We start from the raw sequence: 20,610 nt of genomic DNA, 5'->3' as shown, positions 1-20,610 counted from the left end.
ATCAAGTAATGGCCTGATAAAATAGGATTTTGTGGAAAAACTATCAAATGTTCAATTTCTATGCCATAAGTCAGCACAAGATTGAGGGTGTGGTTAAGACAGTGAGTGGGTTTATTTACACTCTGAGAGACGCCAGTGGAGTCTAATAATGAGATAAACGCAGTGCTAAGACTATCATTATCGACATCTGCATGAATATTGAAATCACCAACTATAATTACTTTATCTGCACTAAGGACTAAATTTGATAAAAACTCAGATAAGAATTCAGAGTACGGGCTAGGAGGACAGTACACTATAACAAATAAAGTTGACTGTAAAGTTTTCCAGGTTGGGTGAGAGATATTAAGAACAAGGCTTTCGAAGGAGTTATAATTAAATTTAGGGTTTTTTTTTTTTGATTTTGCTCTGTTACTTTTGTTTTTATTCAAAAAATGCAGCTGAGGTTGCATCAATCTGCCACTCTGTAGTTAACATTCAGGGGTGCTGCTGTAGCGTCTGAAAGAAGAGTGACACACAGTTACTGTAATATTACAAATGACAAAAACTTAAAAAATTAAATTAAAATTAAAATTAAAGCATAAACCTTGATCATACGTGTGTTGTGTTAGTGGTCTATGATAATAGGCATCACTGTCTTAAGGTAAGTTAGCCGGAAATAGCTTGTTCTCTCTTTGAGTAAACAAGTCTCTACATCATACTCAGTGATAGTTTTTAATACATTAGTGACAAACATTCATTACTCATCTAATATGACTTAAAACATCAATTCAGTTTGGTCATTACAGTCTATTCAGTCTACTGAGAGATTTGGCTACTCTGCGATTCAGTAAAATAGTTTCACTTCAGGTACGTGCAGAGGATTTTAGAGGGACAGGGGCCCAAATTCATAAAAGGTGATTTTTGCAAATAATTAAATAAATGTATGCATGGAATGACTACTTTTGTGACACTGCTAAAAGGATATTAAAATGTATGTATTTAAAATAAACCCATGACTAAGGTTGGTTCAAACACTGCTACATGATGTGCTGCTCAATCACTGACAGTCCAGATTGGATCAGAAAGAAAACACTGGAGCAAAGCCATGGATGTATTATAAGAGTCGAATACCAGCCTAAAAATGGCACCCATTCAGTCCTATAGGAATTGCTCGGCTGGCTCATAAAAGAAAAAGTTTCTAGCTTTCAGGTTTGCTTCCGCATTGTGTGGCCCACTGAATATGCACAGTAATGTTTCCCCTGCTGGACCCACCCACGAGTTCCTGCTCCGCCTACAGACTTTACGTTGTGATGACGTCATGGATTTTTAAATTGCTTTCTCGGCTCAAGGAAAGTTTACAAATATAAAACTTCCATGGATCAAAAGTTCATAATAGAAAGAATCATAATTGACGTTTGCAGTTGGAGTTGTCCTGTCAACAGGCCCACAGGGGGATTTTTTGCTGCAATACTGTGAGTGGCCACTGGGAAAAATTGGCTGCAAAGCTGAGCGGCAGCGCCCTATCCAGCTCTTATACATCCATGAGCAGAACACATACAAAGGACCCCTAGAAGGCCCCCTTAGTTGTGTTACTCACTGCCTGACCGAATTCCCAGACTGTACCTTATGTAGTCTATCACCTGCTGATGATAGACGGGGAATTCCTAACAATGACAGTTAATTAATGATACTTGCAAAGAAATTAAGTGTATTTTACTAAATTCTCCTCACATGTTAACTAACCCAACTTTTACTTAGCCCTCTGACTGACATCCTCACTTGCAGAATATCTAGCAAGCTGGCTTCCCTGATATCTATCGGTAATGTGTTCTATAGTTTTGAGGTGTAATTGACAAAGGCTGCATCCCCGATTTTCTTTCAGACGTTACTGGGAATCTCCAAGAAACCAGCAACAGAAGATTGCAGTGTTCTTGAAGGCAGATAATTCACAAGGGAGTTAGCAATGTAGCTAGGTCCTAGCCCATTAAGCGCTTTGTATGTAAGGAGGGGGACCTTAAAGTCAATTCTAAATGTCACAGGAAGCCAGTGTAGGGCAGCTAAAACTGGACTAATATGCTCTCTCCTCTTGGTTCTGAATGAGTATCTCAGTGTTTTTTTTCAGGAGGCCAGTAAAAAGTGCATTACAGTTATCAAGTCAGCTTGGAATGAAGGCATGAATCAGTTTTTCTGCATCTTTTTGATTTATAAATGGTTGTACTTTAGCTATGTTTCTAAGGTGGGAAAATGATGTTTTCGTCACTTTGTTAATTTGGGACCTTAGGGGTGTACTGCGAAGCAAGTTCAACATACCCAGGCTTTCTTTGTGTGAGCTGGCTCGACAAACCCTAAACTCACGATCAGAGATAAGTGGTGTCACAACGGTGGTTATGAACTTTCTTTGTTAACACAGGCTTTCTGCTTCAGGCTCTGCGCGCGTCCCAATAAAAGGGGGTGTTTGGTGCGTCATTTGACTCTTTTTCCGCACAAAATGGACAAATCGTGTGCTGCCTACTTCAGTCAGGAGGAACAGGTCATTATAACGGAGAGGTATACATTATCACAGCAAAAAGCAATGCTGTTGCTGCAATAAGGTGAGAGATGAATGCTGGCAGAAAATTGCTGATTGTGTAAAGTCGTTAACTGAAACACTAATTCATTCATTTATTAATTACGTAATTAGTTTATATACTTATTTTACCACTCAATGCTCTCTCCATGTCTCCCACATCCAAAGCTCTTAAACTTTAAACTTGATGCTGCAGATTGTGCATTTAGGTCTGACTCTGTCCCATATTGAAGGCTAAGTGGAAATCACTTTAGGTTTTGGCCAAATCAAAGTGAAATTAATATTATAGATTGAATATTATCTGTGATAAATACCACTAGACTAGTCAATTTTATTTTTTTATTTTTTTTATTTTAATTTTCTAATCGGTGTTCGAATAGCTGCACTACCAGCAGTGTTAAACGGACTTGGCAGCAAATCAGGTAGTTAGTGAAAGGGTAGCGCTTTTTATTGCCAATTTAAGCCGGGTTAAGTTACCATGGTGATCTAGCCAGGTTAAAAGAGAGCCACCTTCGTGACATTGAAAACCCTGGCTTTAGGCTCAACATACCTTGCTAACCCACTAATCTCGCTTCGTAGTACACCCTTCTGGAGCTTACATCTGAATTTAAGATAACAGCAAGACTTGTAACCGTTTTAGACCATTTAATCCAGGGAGTTAATTTCCCCAGATTTCTCTTTTTGTTTTTGGGCCGACTAGTAGGATCTCAGTTTTGTCCTCATTTAACTTTAAGAAATTATTGCTCATCAATTTATTTATTGCCAGAAGACGGGTAGTAATGGAGTTTATAGCTTCATTTGGTTCAGTGGAGATGTACAGTTGTGTGTAACTATGGAAACATACATTGTGCTCTCTGATGATGTCACCAAGTGGCAGCATGTAAAGTAAGAATAATAACGGACCAAGGCAGCTCCCTTGTGGAACCCCAAAGCAGTTGTCATGATCTCCAAGACTAACATAAAACTTTCTCCCTTTGATGTATATTTTTGTATTTTGATGTTTTGAACCAGTTTAACACACAGTCAGAGAGACCAACCCACTTTTCCAGATGATTGATTAGGATATCTTGGTCGCTTAGGTCTAAGAGGATAAGAATTGAGACCTTATTTTCATTAGAGCTTAGTGTTAGTTCATCATTAACTGATGTTAAATGACTTACTACTGATTGTTATTATAAAGTGTTGCCCATTTATTTAAACAATTTACTCAATCAGCAACTAAGGGCCAAATCCACAAAAGGATTGCGTGGCATTTGCGGCCACTAAACCTGTCAAAATGAGACAAAAAGATAGCGTGAAATTCACAAAGCACTTGCAAAGGGTGAAATGCACCACAAACTGTGCTGCCAAGCAAATAGCGTCATGGTGCGCCTGTGCCATTTGCATGTATGTAATGTAGGAGGACAACTGCTTGTTCTTTTATTCTGTTAACCAATCTTTGATTCTTAAGGAAAATAAGAAACAGACTCCCTGAATTCCTAAGTTTGTAAGAGCACACCCCCAGCCTGCAGAACTGACTTTTGTAACCCTGTGTGGGGGTTGATCAGCGATGCTAAACAGACTTAGAAAGACCTCCTAAGAAATCATTTCGATAAGTTGAATTATGACACAAACTAAAAGCATGAACTGACCCTAAAGGCCACTTGGACCAGAGAAAAACAACTCCCACCGTAGATGGAGCACAGACTCTTATCACCAAAGCCATAAACTCTAACCCACATTCCTGAGGACTTTGTGAAGCCTCCCTGCAAATCTGAGGCAAACCTGAAATTCATATAAATTAAATGTCTAATCATTATGCAACTTATATCATGTTATTTGTCATGTAAATACAAGAAGAATAGTATAACTTTCATAGGTGTATGATTATCTACTAAAGAGATATAAGACTTAGATTTTATTAACCATTATATTACAGGTTACGATACTGCCCTCTATTGACAAAAGTTAAATTCCCTTATGTGAAGAGTTAATGAATGTTTGGTAACCATGTATTTGTATTTCTAAATCACCCAAGTGTTTAACTTTTGATCTATTAACCTCATAGACAATCATATTTTAATAGTTAAATTAGACAAATAGTTGTGTTGAAAGTTTATGAAGTAATAGGAATGTAAAGATATAATGTTTGAAGGATTTGAGTTTAAAGTTTTCTTTTATTGTTAAACAATAGTCACATTGAATGCTTTTATATTATGAAGCAAGTATAAAACAGTATAAAAACAGCCTCAAAGAGATTCCTCTTTGAGTTGGCCTCCAAGAACTCAAGAAAATTCTGAAGACGTCTCTCTTATTTGTTTTTCAATCAAATATATCCGTATTTAATCTTTTATTGCAAAAAGTTAAGTTGTTTTGTCTTATTAGTAACATTAAGTCTCGTATTTCCACGTATAGTAATTTAATATTGAGGTAACCACGTACAGTATTTTATTTTGAAGTAAACGCCACTGAAGATTGGAGCGTAGCCAGACTAATTTTTATTCGGTATTCAACTCAAGTTACTGCAAGCCAACCAAAGCCTGAATCCTCAACTCGAACTCCTGATGAAGAGGGAGAAGAAGAGGAATAAGAAGAAAAAGAGCGCTTGAAACTGAACCTCTACCTGCTCTCTGAGAGCAATACTGCAAACTAGAAGATAAGCCGGCGTACAGACTCTTTCACACCAGCCTGACACAGCTCGATTCTCTACACCTAAGAAGATGAGCCACAGCCTACAGCTGATCTGGGCTCTTTCACTTCAACACCGCTGGTGATGCTGCATCAGACGACGCTGGATCTCCAGTCTATGCACTGGACCTGACAAGATGACGCCTCTACTACGACGAAACACCTCAACAGTTAGGCATAACGTGGCTTTGTGATCAAGATTTGATGTCGAAAAACGTTAAAATTAAATGAATTTACTTAGAGAAGTTGTTTAGAGAAGGCTTATCCCAGACTTTCGGCTACTTAAAAATAAAAATGTCCTGACAGTGCTGATGGAGCTCAGGATTCATCTATAAGGGCTGCTTTATTACAAACAATTTCACTGTATAAACCTGAATCAGTGTGTAACAGCTGACCTGTGTAGATGTGTTGCAGAACACAGAACAGCCCTACTGATCCAGTGTTAATGAAGTTCCTGCCGCTATGCCGCGTGCATAAATGCGTACAGCCACTTATCGTTCAGCGGCTGTGTGATGCTGCAGCCAGCTGTGACACACAGCCAGCTGTGGGCACGTGGGCACCAAACAGAACATCAGTACTGATGTTTCTGTGAAATCCTGGATACATTCAGTGACACCTCAACGTTATTGTAAGATTCAGACATTAATCTAACATGTTTCGGACCTGCTTGAGTCACAATAGCTGTAGCCTATTTTGATGGACATTTCAGTAGATTGTTATAGATGCGAAATACAAGAGAAGAAAAAGAAGCAAAATACATGAAAGTTGGTTTGTGATTGTGGAGAACTCTGTGTGTGCACACCTCTGCTAATTAAAGACATAGAATTTGAGGTTTTTGTGCTCTCTGCAGTTTTCTCTATGGACCAATCTGTGTGCTGAAATGTGAAGAAAAGCCTATAACACCAGAAACTGCTCTGCTCACTCAGTCAGTTGCAAAACTTTATGGGTGTTTTTGCGCTGGCATATCATTGGCACAAAATATTTTGTGAACAGGTCCATAAAATGGGGCAGATTCTGGGTGCAAAATGCTGTGCAATTCACGGTGCTATTAGTGGGAGCAATCCATTCTTGTTGGATCAGGCCCCTAGTTTTATTGAGAATACCTGACATGTTAACTAAAGCTTACTAAGCTAAGTTAAGCTAGCACTATTTAGCTAACTACAAAAGTTATAATGATGCAGGTTCTGTTGGATTGTTGTGCCAGAGTCCCACCAGAATTAACGCTGGCTTATTTTATGCTGTGGTTAAACTCTAAGTTAACAAGAACCACTGAGAAAAACACTGGTGGTCACAGTTGCCTTCACAATAAAAGCCAAGATTACCTCACCAGATGTACAATTTCAAAGTACCATCACTGTGTTTGCCACCCTGTGGTATCACACCAAATTATGCACCACAGCATAATTTTGGACTTCTTGTAGACCAAATTTAAAATCTTAAAGTCTTAAAGTAAAAGTTTTAAAAAAAACATGATCATCTGTCATCTGTTGTAGCTAACTAGCACTAACTTGCTTAGCTGCTGGCTAGTTTTAGGTAACATTTTATGTATGTTCTCTGTATAACTTGCTGATTGAGTAAAAATTGTTTAAATAAATAATGTTAATCTAAATAAGTCATGACGAGCAACATTAGACATTGCCAGCAAACTCATTAAGTTGCTAATCTACTGTCTGTAGCCATCAGCATCTGAGAAATTATTGCCATTTTTTACTACACGTGTAGAACTGCCCTGACTTCCAGCTTGCAGTGATGGGTACCTGAGTAATGTTTGCCACGTTCACCACTTTAGTTTAGTCTGTTAGAATGTTAACATTTCCTGACATACCAAATAACACTTAAGAAAGAACAGTTGACGCTGATGGCAATATCATTGCATTTGTTTGTAGTACTGGACAATTTGGCATTAGATGAAAAGTTAAAAAAATCACTTAGGTTATTTCAATTCCTACTTGATGGATCATGGCAATCTATCCAATAGTTTTTTTTAGATATTTCATTCTCTCACTTCTTTTAGGGAACTGCGGACTTTGGTAGTGGAGATGGTGTTGGCCACTGACATGTCCTGCCACTTCCAACAGATCAAAGCCATGAAGAGCCTCCTGCAGCAGCCTGAGGCGTGAGTAGTGGATTTCATTTCTAAGTTGGTGTCAATTTTGACATTTGCCCAAGTTGTAAACAGGCCTCACGTCCTTCACACATCTCACTACAATACGGACAATATTAAATTATGAGGCAAAGTTAGGTTTAAGCAGATTTATTGTTTTATATTACTACAGGTAAAATTTGGGATTTAATTTGGAATTTTATTTTGGAATTTGGAAATTTTCATACACTACATATACTACTTTATACATATACTATATACATATACTACCGCTATTAAAATGAAATGGGAACCATTCCGTGTGAAGTAAGTCTGAATTTTTAAAGTAATTACCTGCTAATTTGTACACTATTAAAACAAAACTGAAACCAATTGCTGTGAAAAAACTCAGAAATTCTCTATTAAAAAAGGTAATTTATGAATAATTACCCATCAATTTGTATCTAACTAAGTGACAGAACATAGAGATTTTCCTTGAATAACACTTTTTATTTAAAATATGTATTTATGGAATTACAAACATAAGATGCTATCAAGTTGGGACTTTGGTTAGTAGCTAAGGTGGGCCTGTAGAACCTGAAATTCATTGGTTGGTGACTTTATATTTTAAAGAATAATGATAATATCATTTATCTGTCAAATTGAGTACTGCAGAGATTTTTGGTGCCAAATATTCACATAACTATGTAATAACAAAAACCTCAATACTCATGATAGGAAATAGCATTTTATTAACCTGTGCATACAGTAATAGACATACAGTATATTACAGTAGTAATATCCTGAAGATTTAGGTGTGGTGTGGTAACATCATGATTCACAATTATTTCCACCAAAGAAGCACCAATTTTCTAATAGGGAAGAGCCGGTATGAAAATAACGATTTTCAGATAAATGTCATTTTAAAAGATAACATTACAGACAGAAACTAATTTTCATTGTGATCAAAAACTCACATGTGGTCTATCAATACCAGGTACTATCTGGTAAAAATGTGGAAAGACTTTGTTAAAATTTGACTTTGAAAGGAAGTTGCGCATTGTTACTTTCAACTCCGTTAGTCGGGGCGAAAGCAACACATGGGTGGTTCAAAAGTAAGGCAACGGTACGAACTTGAATTGTTTATATTATTCTTGTTTTTATTAAGAATATCTGACAATATCCTTGTTAATATGTAATTGCAAACATATTATGTCCTTTATCTTAATCAAAGATATTAAATTTCATTTTTTATTTCAATTTTCAATTTCATCAAACATTTTACAACAACAGTATGAACAGTACAACTTTTAAAGAAAATTTAACAGTATAACTGTTAAAATAACATATTTCATTTGCTGTATTACTAACTTAAATTCTCTTTTTTTATTCATTGTCACAGTTGTGACAGATACAATGCTCTGTGCCCTCAGTACATGCCTTGGACCAGTGCAGACAAAAGAGACACTGCACCCACACACACCCACAGGCATGGATGAGCTGAATCTCTCCCTATACAGAAGACATTCCTCATCCTTGTCCTGGGAAACTATAGGTGCAGTGGTTTGATTGGAGTAGAGCCTGCTGTAACACAAACAGTGTGACTGCATTAGCAGCAAGACAAAAGAAACAGTTGTTATTATCATTCTGACAACGACTCCTGACATGGCAACCTTCTGGATGTTTTGAAGTACTAAATAATATGTCAAATGATTATGACTACAACACATGAAAAATAAACACATCTTGTCATTCAAAAAAATTACCGCTTGAGTGAATTTACTTACTGTGGTTGAAAACATCTTTTCAGGTAAAACTCTGCGAAAGTATGACATATCCACGTGATTTTTTGAGGCTGTAGTAAGTGTTGTGTGCTGTATGTGCTGACGCAATTAGACATGTCAAACTTGTACGGGCTCAGAGAAATTTGCCTTGTTAAGTTCATCCCATGTTACTTTCTTACCAGGTTACCCATACTGTGGGAATTTCATATTAATTACCAAAGCATGGCCTGTAAATAGATGGAACTGCTCTTAACTCACAATTGCACAATAATCTTCACTAAACAAACGTCAATTTTCTGATGTGGAGGAAATTTACATATTACAAAAAAATTGTCTCTAAATTGATGGAGTGGCTCTTACCTCATAATTATACAGTAATTTCCACTGAACAAGTGCCAATTTTTTAATACTATATGAAAAACTCAAGACACTTATCAGCCAGACATTTCTCCATTCTCTGTTAAAGAGTGCCTGAGACTGACACTTAAATGTGAATTGCTGGTCCACCTTAGAGGTTAGTTCACCTTAAGTGAGCCTGGTCAGGTTAGGCTAACGCATTGTTTCTAACTTCAGGGCTAACCCCCTTCGATAGACAAGTATTTTCTTGGTCTTGAGAAGCTGCAGCATTTATTAACTAGCCTACTGGAGCCTATATTGTACATTTACCACCAGACTTACAATTTACTGCTAACCTTTTCCTCTGCTCCGCGCGCATTCACTGTCACTTTTCTGCCACTCACGCCCTGCACTTGCTCAACTACACACGCTCATTTACACACTCACTACAAACACACAAATCACGCTCTGCCCTATTCTTTAATGGAGATACGCTACTCTTATAACAGTATCTTTCACATAGATGTCCTTTGAAGAATGAAGAGAGGGAGGATGACTCAAAACAATTCCATAGTAACATGGGGTGTTATTGTGCTCGCACATTGTGCGAGTGAAAATCATTGGTAGCCCATTGATATTAATGATCATGTGAAATTTTAGCAGCAGCACTCACAATTGAATTAATATAGGGGAAACACTGTAACATGTGAATCGCTGGCTTGAAACACACATGTCCTTATGACACTGCAAGTGCAATTACCCTCTATCCTCTTTGAGTTAACTGCTGTACATGTATTCAAAGGAAGTTTACACAAAGAAATATTTATAGCAATTTAGAAGCAACTGAACCATTACCTTGGACAGGTATTAATAACAACTTAATCCCTGGTTGCAATAGTACTACAATATGTCCCTTGTATAAAAAATAACAAGACCCAAAAGGAAAGAAAATGTAAGATACCACCAAAGATATAGTATTATCTCGATATCAAGTCCATCACACAGGTTGAACTTGACTTTTGAGTAATGGCCCTTTAAACTTGGCAAGGCCTTTCTCAGTTGATGAAAAGCTAAGCAAAGCAAAGCTGCTGGAACCCTATTGTGTGTTAGGATTATTATTAGTGTGAATGCTCACACACACTCTTTTGTTCTTCAAATCTTAATTAATGTGGATGCTGAAAAGTCAGCATTCACACTTTTGTTCTTATAATTTTTATTAGTGTGAAAGCTGATTCAGCATTCATATTATCCTTCCTAAAATCGTTGTTTCTTTATTTGTGTGAGAGCTGCTAGTGCAAGCCACTGCAGGTAGTTGGATCAGCTGACATAACCAGCTGATGTCTCCCCAGCCAGCATCTGCAGCAGCAGCTGGCTGCTCCGAAAATGTCAGTGCAACTTTCCAAATAGGCATTATTTGGATAAACTGACCACATATTGAGGGTCCACATATTTACTTTCTCATCCAAAACAATATTAAAACTTTATAAAGTGACATATTAACAGTCCTACAGCAAAAATTACAACCACATTCAGCCTGGCTCCGCCATTACTGCTGGTGCTACTTTTACTTCCGCTTATGTTGGAGCGAGGGTAGACTGGATGCTACAGTGACTCATTATTGTCCCTGTGGTACAAAGTGGTATTACAAGACAGTACAAGTAGCTGGTTAGCATTCTAATTTCAGTAGATATCCCTGCAACACAATACATATATGTCTTTGACTTTGACACTAAAATAACATTAAAACATGATATTTCTGCAATTCTGTTGTCTTTACAGCGGTGCAAACTTGTCACCTTTTGGTGAAATTCGCTGTTTTGAATCCAAAATAGGTCACTTGTGTGATTCGTGTTGATCTGATAAGTTTTTGGTGATGGTGTAAAAACTTTTAGAGCTGCATCCAACCAGATGTTATTCTTCGCAAATTGTCACACTCATGAGCCAATGGAGTTGTTTACAGTGTTTGCGTGTGTGACCCAGACCGCCGCAGAATATTTTAACACAGAGCATCACTCAACTTTAGCTTATAGTTCCAAGTGATGGATCAAACATTGTAATTCCACATGATAGAATAATAATGGTAAGATTCATATTATTGTTGTTGAATGTTCAATTAGTGAAAAAGAGTTAACAAACAATGGACAGGTGGATCACAGTTTGCTGCAGATGGTAGCTGGCCAGCTAACGTAGCCTTGTACTTGGCAAGTTCACGTTTACCCTACTGATTGAATTTAATTGTGTCCCGTAGGCTGTAGGCCTAACTGTTAGCCTGCGTGCCTGGCGGGTGTATGAACAGGCAGTTCATTACATTACCACTGTAGCTGGTTATGTGTCGTATATACAGTCTGTTCAAATATACAATAGTGAGTGAAGTGTATTGCACGTTGTATTTTAGACTAAACAGTCAATGTATAAAATTTTTGGGTACAGTGGGGATTATAGTGTTCCAATAGGTTACCCCAGTTTCCCACAATGGACTTCAGTCTGACTGATTTAATATAAAATAATCTGCAGACCTGAGGCCTGTATTAGGAAGCAGGATTTGGAGTTAGCAAGGTAACTTCAGGTTTAAAGGCCTTTACACACTGGACACGATTTTTTCATGCGATTAATTCGCACGTCAATATATTTTTTCGAACTGTTGTTTGTGTCATGAGTACTTTCACACAGAACGAGAATATTACGAGGCGAAAAAGCGACGTGATTGTTTATCGGACCCAGGTCGATTTTTTTGAGTTTTCACACAGCGAATAAAAGCATCAACCAATCACAAAGCGTGATCTGCACAGACAGCTGTTTCTTGCGACGGCCCACGTGGGGTGTTGAGTATCCTGCTGTGCGTGTTTTGAACTTATTTGCCGCATCTTTATTGATTGATCAGCTCCAGGTCTGTCTGTGAGCACTGGAGGCAGACAGGTAGGTTCACTCACTACACTCACACTTTTATGTGAAACTGTTTTATTCAGTGTTTTTATCTGTTTTAATCACCAAGTCCGTTTGTTTTGAAGTGGAGGAGTCCTCTACGGATAATTTGGCTCCTGGTTAAAACATCCTGAATGATGAACACTGGAGTAATCCTAACCAGAAGAAGCTGGTCATTTAACAATGAAGACAACAACTCCGATGATCTCACACTACTTCACACCCCGTCTTTTGTTATTGTTTTGATTGAGAGACCCCTCGCAGCTGAAATTACATATTGTGCATTTAATTTATTTATAGAATTTAGATGCCATGCCTAGATAATTAAGTTATACTTGCACAGTATTATACTGTTTGCAATTGTGTGGAGGGAATTCCTGTACACTTGTGAGGTGGGAGGGCTGATCAAAAGACGGAAAGTCAGGAGACTCAGCAGTCACATATTTCTCCGTTTTCTATTTCTCTGTTTAGTGTCTTCAGGTTACGCTAACCCATTGTTGCTAACTTTGGAGCGGTCCCCATTCACTCTTCCAGCGCTTGGGGAAACAACAGACATGACTTCTCTTGGTCTTGACAAGCTGCAAGATTTTTTACCTGACACACGGTAGCCTGTGCTGTACATTTACTGCCAGACTGACAACTTACTGCTAACCTTTTCCTCTGCTCCGCTTGCATTCACTGTCACTTTTCTGGCTCTCGCTCTCTCACTCAACCACTCACTTACCCGCTGCACATATTATGCACTGCATTATTCATTAAAAAGAGCTAAGCAATGACACAAGTTAACTCTCATTTAGGAACAGCGCTGCACAGAGGCTCCCGTACGCTATTGATATCCGAATGAATGGATACTTGGCAATATTTTTGGCATTCTTTTTTTTTTTGCCCTGGCTTGACAGGGTTTCTCATTGGTCTGGCAGCCCACCAGGCCTCTACAACTATAGGGGAAACATTGATGACGTAACCACACCACACGTAAATCTTCAGGATATTACTACTGTAACATACTGTATGTCTATTACTGTATGCACAGGTTAATAAAATGCTATTTACTATCATGAGTATTGAGTTTTTTGTTATCATTACATAATCATGTGGATATTTGGCATTATTCTTTAAAATATAAAGTCAAACTACTGAAATTCAGGTTCTATAGGTCCACCTTGGCTACTAATCAAAGTCCCAACTTTATAGCATCCTCTATTTGTAACTTAATGAATCATACTAAATAAAAGGTGTAAAAAATCTCTGTTTTTTCACTCTGGTTGTTGAAGTTACATAGAAATTGATGGGTAATTGTAAGTTGACTTTTTTTAAAATAAAGGTTTTCTGACTTTTTCACAGTAATTGGTTGAATTTTTTCAATAGTTTACAAATTAGCAGGTAATTAAAATTTCAGACTTCTTTCACATCGAATGGTTCCAATTTCACTTCAATAGTGGACAAAGTACTGGATAAGTATATGAAAATTTCCAAATTATTTTGCAGTAATTGGTTGCAATTTAATTTATTTAATTTTTAATAGTTGAGGAATTACTGGGTAATTATTATGTTTACTGGCTTTTAATTTACTAGATTACCAAATGTTTTGTGGTTTAACAAGTATATGATTTTGCAGTGATGTTACTGTAGCTGAATACAGCCTGATTTGAGTTGAACTGACTTTTTCCACGAGCTGAGTGAAAATTGTCTCTGATCTGGAGTTCTGTGCCGATTCAATGATGACATACAGAATGTGTGACTGACTTCACTGTATTTGCAGGATTGACAAACCAAAGGCCTTATCTCTGCTGCTGCACACCGCTGACATCAGCCACCCAGCCAAACACTGGGACCTCCACCACCGCTGGACCACATCCCTGCTGGAGGAGTTCTTCAGACAGGTAGTGACCAGAAATGCCACCTGCTTCCTGCTTAACTGGCCTGGGACTAAATGAGAGAGTTAGCAATCAAACTTTCTTTGGACATTACTTAGGTTTTCTATTATGTATCAGCACTTTTCACCAGTGAGCCAACTTTAAGTCTGCCACATATCTGCGACATTTATAGTCTTTTTAGCATTAAATTCCCTCTTTGTGTTTCTTCAGACAGTGTTTCCCTGTTGAGCTACTGTGGAAGTATACTAACAAAAAGAGGGACTTTGGCACTAAAAAGACTGTAACATTGACAGATATCTCCTTGATTTGACTCATTTGGATGGCTGAAGTTTCATATTAGCTTCAGATCAACATTTAAACATTTTTGCACAGAAAGAGGACTGTGGGTTTTATCCTCCATCACTTACATTGTAAGTGCATTGAAGGGATCTTCTTCAGTCAGTATGAACAGGATGAACGATGACAGCAAGAACATGTTTCGATGTTCATCAAGGTTCCTGTTTTAAGACAGTCTTGAAAAATTGTGAACCTGTCCTTTAATCCTTTTGCTTTTCATGATGAATATTGCAGGGGTATAAGAGGCATTTAACCATACACAAAACATCTACAGTTGCATATTAATGGTGCTGGATTTCTTAGAGAAATAGACCTCCAATTATGTCCTGTTTCGTTGTTAAAATGCAACTAATCATCACATTACTTTGTGTATGAGCATTCAAACAGCTCTGGTCATAAGCAACACTTACTGACATTTTATTTTTGGCTGGACTGGCTACGAACCAGCCCTATAACTGCAGTTGTCCATAACTGACTGAATAGCTGAGTGATAAAGTTACACCATTGGTTGGCCGACTGAGTGTTGGAGTTTCCCCATTGGCCATTGCCTCTTTCAAAATGAATTGGCGTGAAATGATGGGAGCAGAGGACACAGTGTGCAGAGCGACTGTGTTTCCTGCTCTGAGCTGTGACGCTCTCAGCTCTCGTGTTAAATGCAGCAAAGTCGGCTAAACTCCTGTTTAAACCAACTCGTCTCTACTGTTTCCCTCTCTACCATCCAGTGTGATCGACTTATCAGCTGACAGCACTGTCAGCAGCCAATCAGGCGAGATGCTCCATACAGCGCTTGGATTTCATAACTGAACTAATACCAGGAGGCAAAGGTTTTATTTCTCTGACATTTTCACATCACAAACAATGAACAAAAGCATGAAAACATGCGTCTTGCAGGTAAAACGTGCGACTCGTGCGGGTGTAGCAGTTTTATTGTCTATACAAGTGGCAGTTTTTAATGCAAACTTTCTTAAGGCATCTCTGTCCAGCTTGTTTTCAGTCAGTCAGGTTGAAGAAGCCCAGCACAGCCCTTGGGGATGGCACATGCTGCACAACTTTTGGTAGAAGTCTGCATTTCCTAAATGTTGAGGTTTTGGTTGACCATTTCTTGTGCAACAGAATCACAATCCTGAGAATACAAAACATGCAAAATAGTCTATTTGACAGCCTATGGAGCCCTATTGTTAACCTGGAAAGCTGAGTACCCCAAAGTTTTATATTATAGATGTACAGTATGGGTCCCCAGCATTTAGAAACTGTTGGATACTGACATGCATATTATTATATTAGCATAATTAGCATTAGTTACTGAGGATGCTGAATCCATTTCTGACATTTTCAAAATTCAAAATAGCCATTTAAACCAGAAGTAGCCATATTTCAAATCGGGCCCGATTTTGATTAATGATTTTGATTAATTTTGAGTCAACTTAAGAACTGAAGAAATTTATATGCTTAATACATTGGACTGTATTTTAGAATCAAGAGTGCTCAATGTCATTGGTGTGAATGTAGAAACGTAATATTTATTCAAATTTCGTCAGTTCTGCTCGTGTTTTTTTGCAGTGCAACACTGTCATTGACCTGTGTCATTGCTGCTGTGGTTACTGCTGCAGGCGGAATAACAGCACTAGAGACTAACCTTGGTAACTAGGGTTATTTAACAAACTAATCACAGGTTAGCTACATAATCCTAATTTTGTTAATCAGGGTTAAAAATTTAAGTGGTGCAACACACCTGGAATTAAAACCAGGATTAACAAATCCTAAATTAGCTCAATTTAATTTATTTGTTGTTGGTGAAACCCAGCCTTTCATTTTTTTTATTATGATTTGAGGAGCTCTTATCTTAATCCCATTTTATTTAAATTTTAGGTGTTCATAATCAGGTGCATACACTCTCATTCAACATCTGACTGGCGCATGCTACAGCTGCACTGTAAGCTATTGAAATGCATCATTTACTTTACTAACTATACAGAGAAGATTTGAGTCTAGATTTATTAAAATTCAACCAATACAAAGAAGGTTTGATCATGCATTCATCATGAAATCTTAATTTATCCTTATATTAATCATTGTTTTTTTTATTTCAGGTTAGCATGTCAGGGAAGAAATGCCTATTTTTGCCGTGCAATGGCAAGGACAATGACTTCAAAATGTCTGGATCCAAGGGTATAGCTACTCTGTTTAATAGGAGTGAAGAGCTCAGCAATACAGCTATACATGAGATTTTGTCAAACATCATTACTTCCATGGCACTCTATCAGCCTCCGTATCATGTCACAAATCATATATATCTCTACGTCTAGAAATGTGACAAAACGCAAGTCAGACTCAAGTCTTAGTCAGCCAGGAAAGCAAATTGTGCACTCTCAAGTATCTGCCTTTGAATATTCGATACACCGTCTGTTTTGTGGTCTCATTTGTGAACCTAAAGATCCCAAACACCCTTTAAGGTGGATGCCAGTTAAACAATGCCAGACTGTGGAGAGACCAGGTATTCCATCCTTCAAAGATGTCATGTCTAAATATGATGAGCACCAGGATGACTGGGCTGGGGTTGTGAAGCTATGGGTGAATTGCATCGTTGACCTGCCAGCAGCTGATGCCCAGTATCGCACCAAGTGTTACAATGACTTTAGGAAGGTGCCTATTTACTCAAGTGCAAGTGCTAGTCATAAACCAGTTAGATAGCTGTTTAGCTGCTGTCATTGAGCACATGAATGCAAAGAAGTCGGTGACCTGGACTGTGTCAGAGTTACACAGTGTATATATAGCTAATTACAGGGACCTCTGCAAGAGGCAGATGCTATCCAACTTCTGTGATTATTATGGTGATACTGTAGTGTACTGAGGACTGAGGGGTGCCAGACTACTGTTGGCTTTAGACAGTGCATTGGTAAATCACTCAAACTAGTAAAACAAGCTGAAACCTCTGGTGATGAGGATGTCACCAAGCTTGTTAGGAGAGTATGGACGGAGCTTGGCAGCTCCCGACATGACAATGTTGTTCAAGACACAAGTCCAACCCTCCTCAAACTTGTCTCCAGTCTCATGTCCAAAGAAGGGAGAGTGACTAAACCATCACTTACCCTCGCTCAATGCATCCAGCAGCACATCAATAGGAGCTGGAATCAGACAACTCTGGGGCTTGCTGTAAAACTCCACCATTAGCATGGTAGCTCAGTACTGGTTCAGAATGTAAATGAGCATGGCATTGTCACTACCCACAATGAAGTCCTACTGTTCCAGAAGTCAGCTGCCAAATATGCTTCTGAGGACATGGAGAGGTGCATCGGCCCTATCCACAGTTGGGGTGATAATTCTGATCATGTGGTCCTCAAACCCAATGGTTGCTGCACAACTCATGCCATGGCCACTCAGTTTGTGCAGAATCCAGCAGGTATCCTTTTCACCGGAGAAGCCACTCCTGGTTGTGGGGTCATGTCACTGAAAATACCCCGCCTGACGACACTTGAAGCTGGGAAACTTTGTCTAGCAGATAGGAACAATTTTGTCATTGAACATCATACAGGCCCCAGGAAGATGACTCTACCAGCTCTAAAAGAAGTCCCAAGAACTGATGCTTCCCAAGATGCCGTCAAACAGTGTGTTTCAAGAGCACAGAAGAAGGACACTGCTTGGCTCTGTCAGCTCCACTCTTCCCCTTTACCCCTGGACTGGTCAACATACAATGTTGTGCAAGATTGCAATAGTGATGACAGTGCTCCTAAGCTGAAAACCATAAGTGGCTTTGGACCGCTGCTTGACTTGCCCCCTGCCCGCCCTAATACAGTGCTCAGTACCATCGCCTACATCGCAGCTCAGCATGAGCCACAGTCATATAAACTTTGACATGCAGCTGTACAGAATCACTTGCCTGATCAAGTGGAATGATCCACAGCAATTGACATCCATGGTGCTCAGACCTGGTATGATACACACTCTCATGTCATTAGGCTCAGTAGGCTCAGCAGGAGAACTGATGAATTCAACTGGTTTGGAGGACTCCAACATCATCATCACTCCAACCCTAATAGCTCACAGGTTATGGCGAGCAGAAAGAGACTGCCACCCCTGCCTTGAAAAGATGCTGCCCTATTTCTTTGCTTCCAGTCATCACCACTACTCAAGATGGATCACATGGCATCTGCGTGACATGCAGCATCTTTCTGTTACTGCCAAGGATGACCTTCTCCAGAAGCCATGTGTGCCACCACTAAGATGGTGCAGCTGCAGTGAGTGTAGATATGTTTGGGGAGAAGACATGCATCAAGCAAGGGAAGGGAGTAGGAGGCATGAAGGGCATCTCCACCAATCCTGAGCAGGTTGCCGTGTGATGAGATTTACGATGATGCTGACGCACTGGATAAGACAATGAAGCCCAACAGACACAAAGAAGAGGGTAAAGGATGGCGGGAGTTGGGTGTAGAGGACCAAGCTAAAATCCTGAGAGTGCTATGGGAAAACTCCAACCCACTCACCACAGATACTACTACCCTCCACCATATCATAAATGGCCAGGTGGTGGATGGAAAGGTGAATGTGCAAGATGCATTGATGATTGGACAGAATGTGAGCACACTTGTCTGTTCATCACTTCCTAGGGGATTTCATGCACCCATCTCAAATCAGGTGGTGACAATGAAATTCAAGACAAAAGGAGTGAAGGTCAATAGGAAGATAATATGTGACCTTGAGGCATTGTTTGCTTGGATGCTGGTGGTGGGGAGCAAGAGAAGAATGGAGCTTTCTGCCCTCTTTGACTATGAGCTCTGCCCAGTCCCTGCATCCATCATTGATGAGTATGGATGCCTCAGAAAGGGTAACAAGTCTGCGATCATCCAGTGTCTTGGAATCCTTGTCCCCAATCCCCACCCCCCAGATGTTGTACCTGTCGATGCATCGCAGCTCATCTACCACGTTGGTGGCCATCATCAGGCACTGTGGCTGACCTGGCAGCCAGTATGGGGCACCAGCTTAAGCGCTGCATCACCCAAACATTTGTCACCTTTGACCGGTATGAGCAAATCTCTGCCAAAGACCATGAGAGGCAGAGAAGAGCTAGGGAGAGCTTAAAAGATTACCAACTCTCACTGACAACCCCTCCACCTTGCTGTGACAAAGTGGTGAAGAACAAGACAAACAAGCATAGACTGGGCTAGCTCCTGTGCACACTCAGCATAGATCATATCAAGATGGTCGGCAGAGCAGACAGTACTGTCACTCATGACGAGGCAGATGTCTTCGTTATCTCATACATGTTAGATGCAGCCAGGTACAGAGCTTACAGCTGTCCGCATTCTGAGCGATGACACTGATGTGTTTGTGCTCATGATCTATTGGTGCTGGAAGGTGGGTATCATATCACCTGCAGAGATGGGATGGCACTGTTCTCAACATCACTTCAACAGTAGAGAATCTGGGTGAGCAGTGTTGCTCCATCCTAGCTATGCACTCTCTCTCTGGGTGTGACACCACTTCCTATCACGCCGTGAAAGGGAAGGTATTGTGATCAAGGCCATGAGAGTAGTACCTGGTGACCTGCTAAACAACTTGGTGCCAGTCTGTGACGCATGTTGTCTGGTTCCTGATCGACAAAGCAACTTACTTTTTCACTCAAGATGGCACAAACACAGCAGTAGTCCTGAGCGGGACAAACACAAAACAGTCTAGCGTGGTGAACACAACTAAACAGGCAGCAAACTTAAAATACTCCTAAGAGTAAAGCAGAGAAAATGGACTCGGCGGTCCGTCAACTCACACAACAAGAAACAATAGCAATAAAGCTAAAAGCTAAATGCTAAACAACAGCACTGATGCTGAAAGGAACACACAACTAACACTGCCTCTGCCCAGACTTATGCCTCCTACTTGGTTGCTTCAGAAAGCGAGCAGGGCGTGTGTGTAGTCCGTCTTTCTGTCTGGCTTTGTCCTTGGCTCAGATGCAGATGGTGGCCGTTCTCGCACGGTTGGTGAAAATCACAGCGGCTGGCTCTCAGTGGCGTGGCGGAGAGAACAGCAGAGTCGACTCAGTGAAGACGAGTGGGGCAGAGAAGT

At 39.6% G+C, this 20,610-nt stretch overlaps 1 protein-coding gene across 1 annotated transcript in view; it reads left to right on the top strand.

Annotated features, from left to right (window-relative positions):
* The window catches only part of pde1ca (phosphodiesterase 1C, calmodulin-dependent a), a 103,609-nt gene that overhangs the window by 42,864 nt on the left and 40,135 nt on the right, over positions 1-20,610 (top strand). The window contains exons 11-12 of the mRNA XM_067578392.1: positions 7,230-7,331; positions 14,103-14,223. Of these exons, the coding sequence (XP_067434493.1) occupies positions 7,230-7,331; positions 14,103-14,223 (223 nt within the window). The remainder of the gene's footprint in view (positions 1-7,229; positions 7,332-14,102; positions 14,224-20,610) is intronic.

Source organism: Thunnus thynnus, chromosome 21, assembly GCF_963924715.1.
Source record: "Thunnus thynnus chromosome 21, fThuThy2.1, whole genome shotgun sequence".
Classification (NCBI taxonomy): domain Eukaryota; kingdom Metazoa; phylum Chordata; class Actinopteri; order Scombriformes; family Scombridae; genus Thunnus; species Thunnus thynnus.
This window is presented reverse-complemented; position numbering and strand designations above follow the sequence as displayed.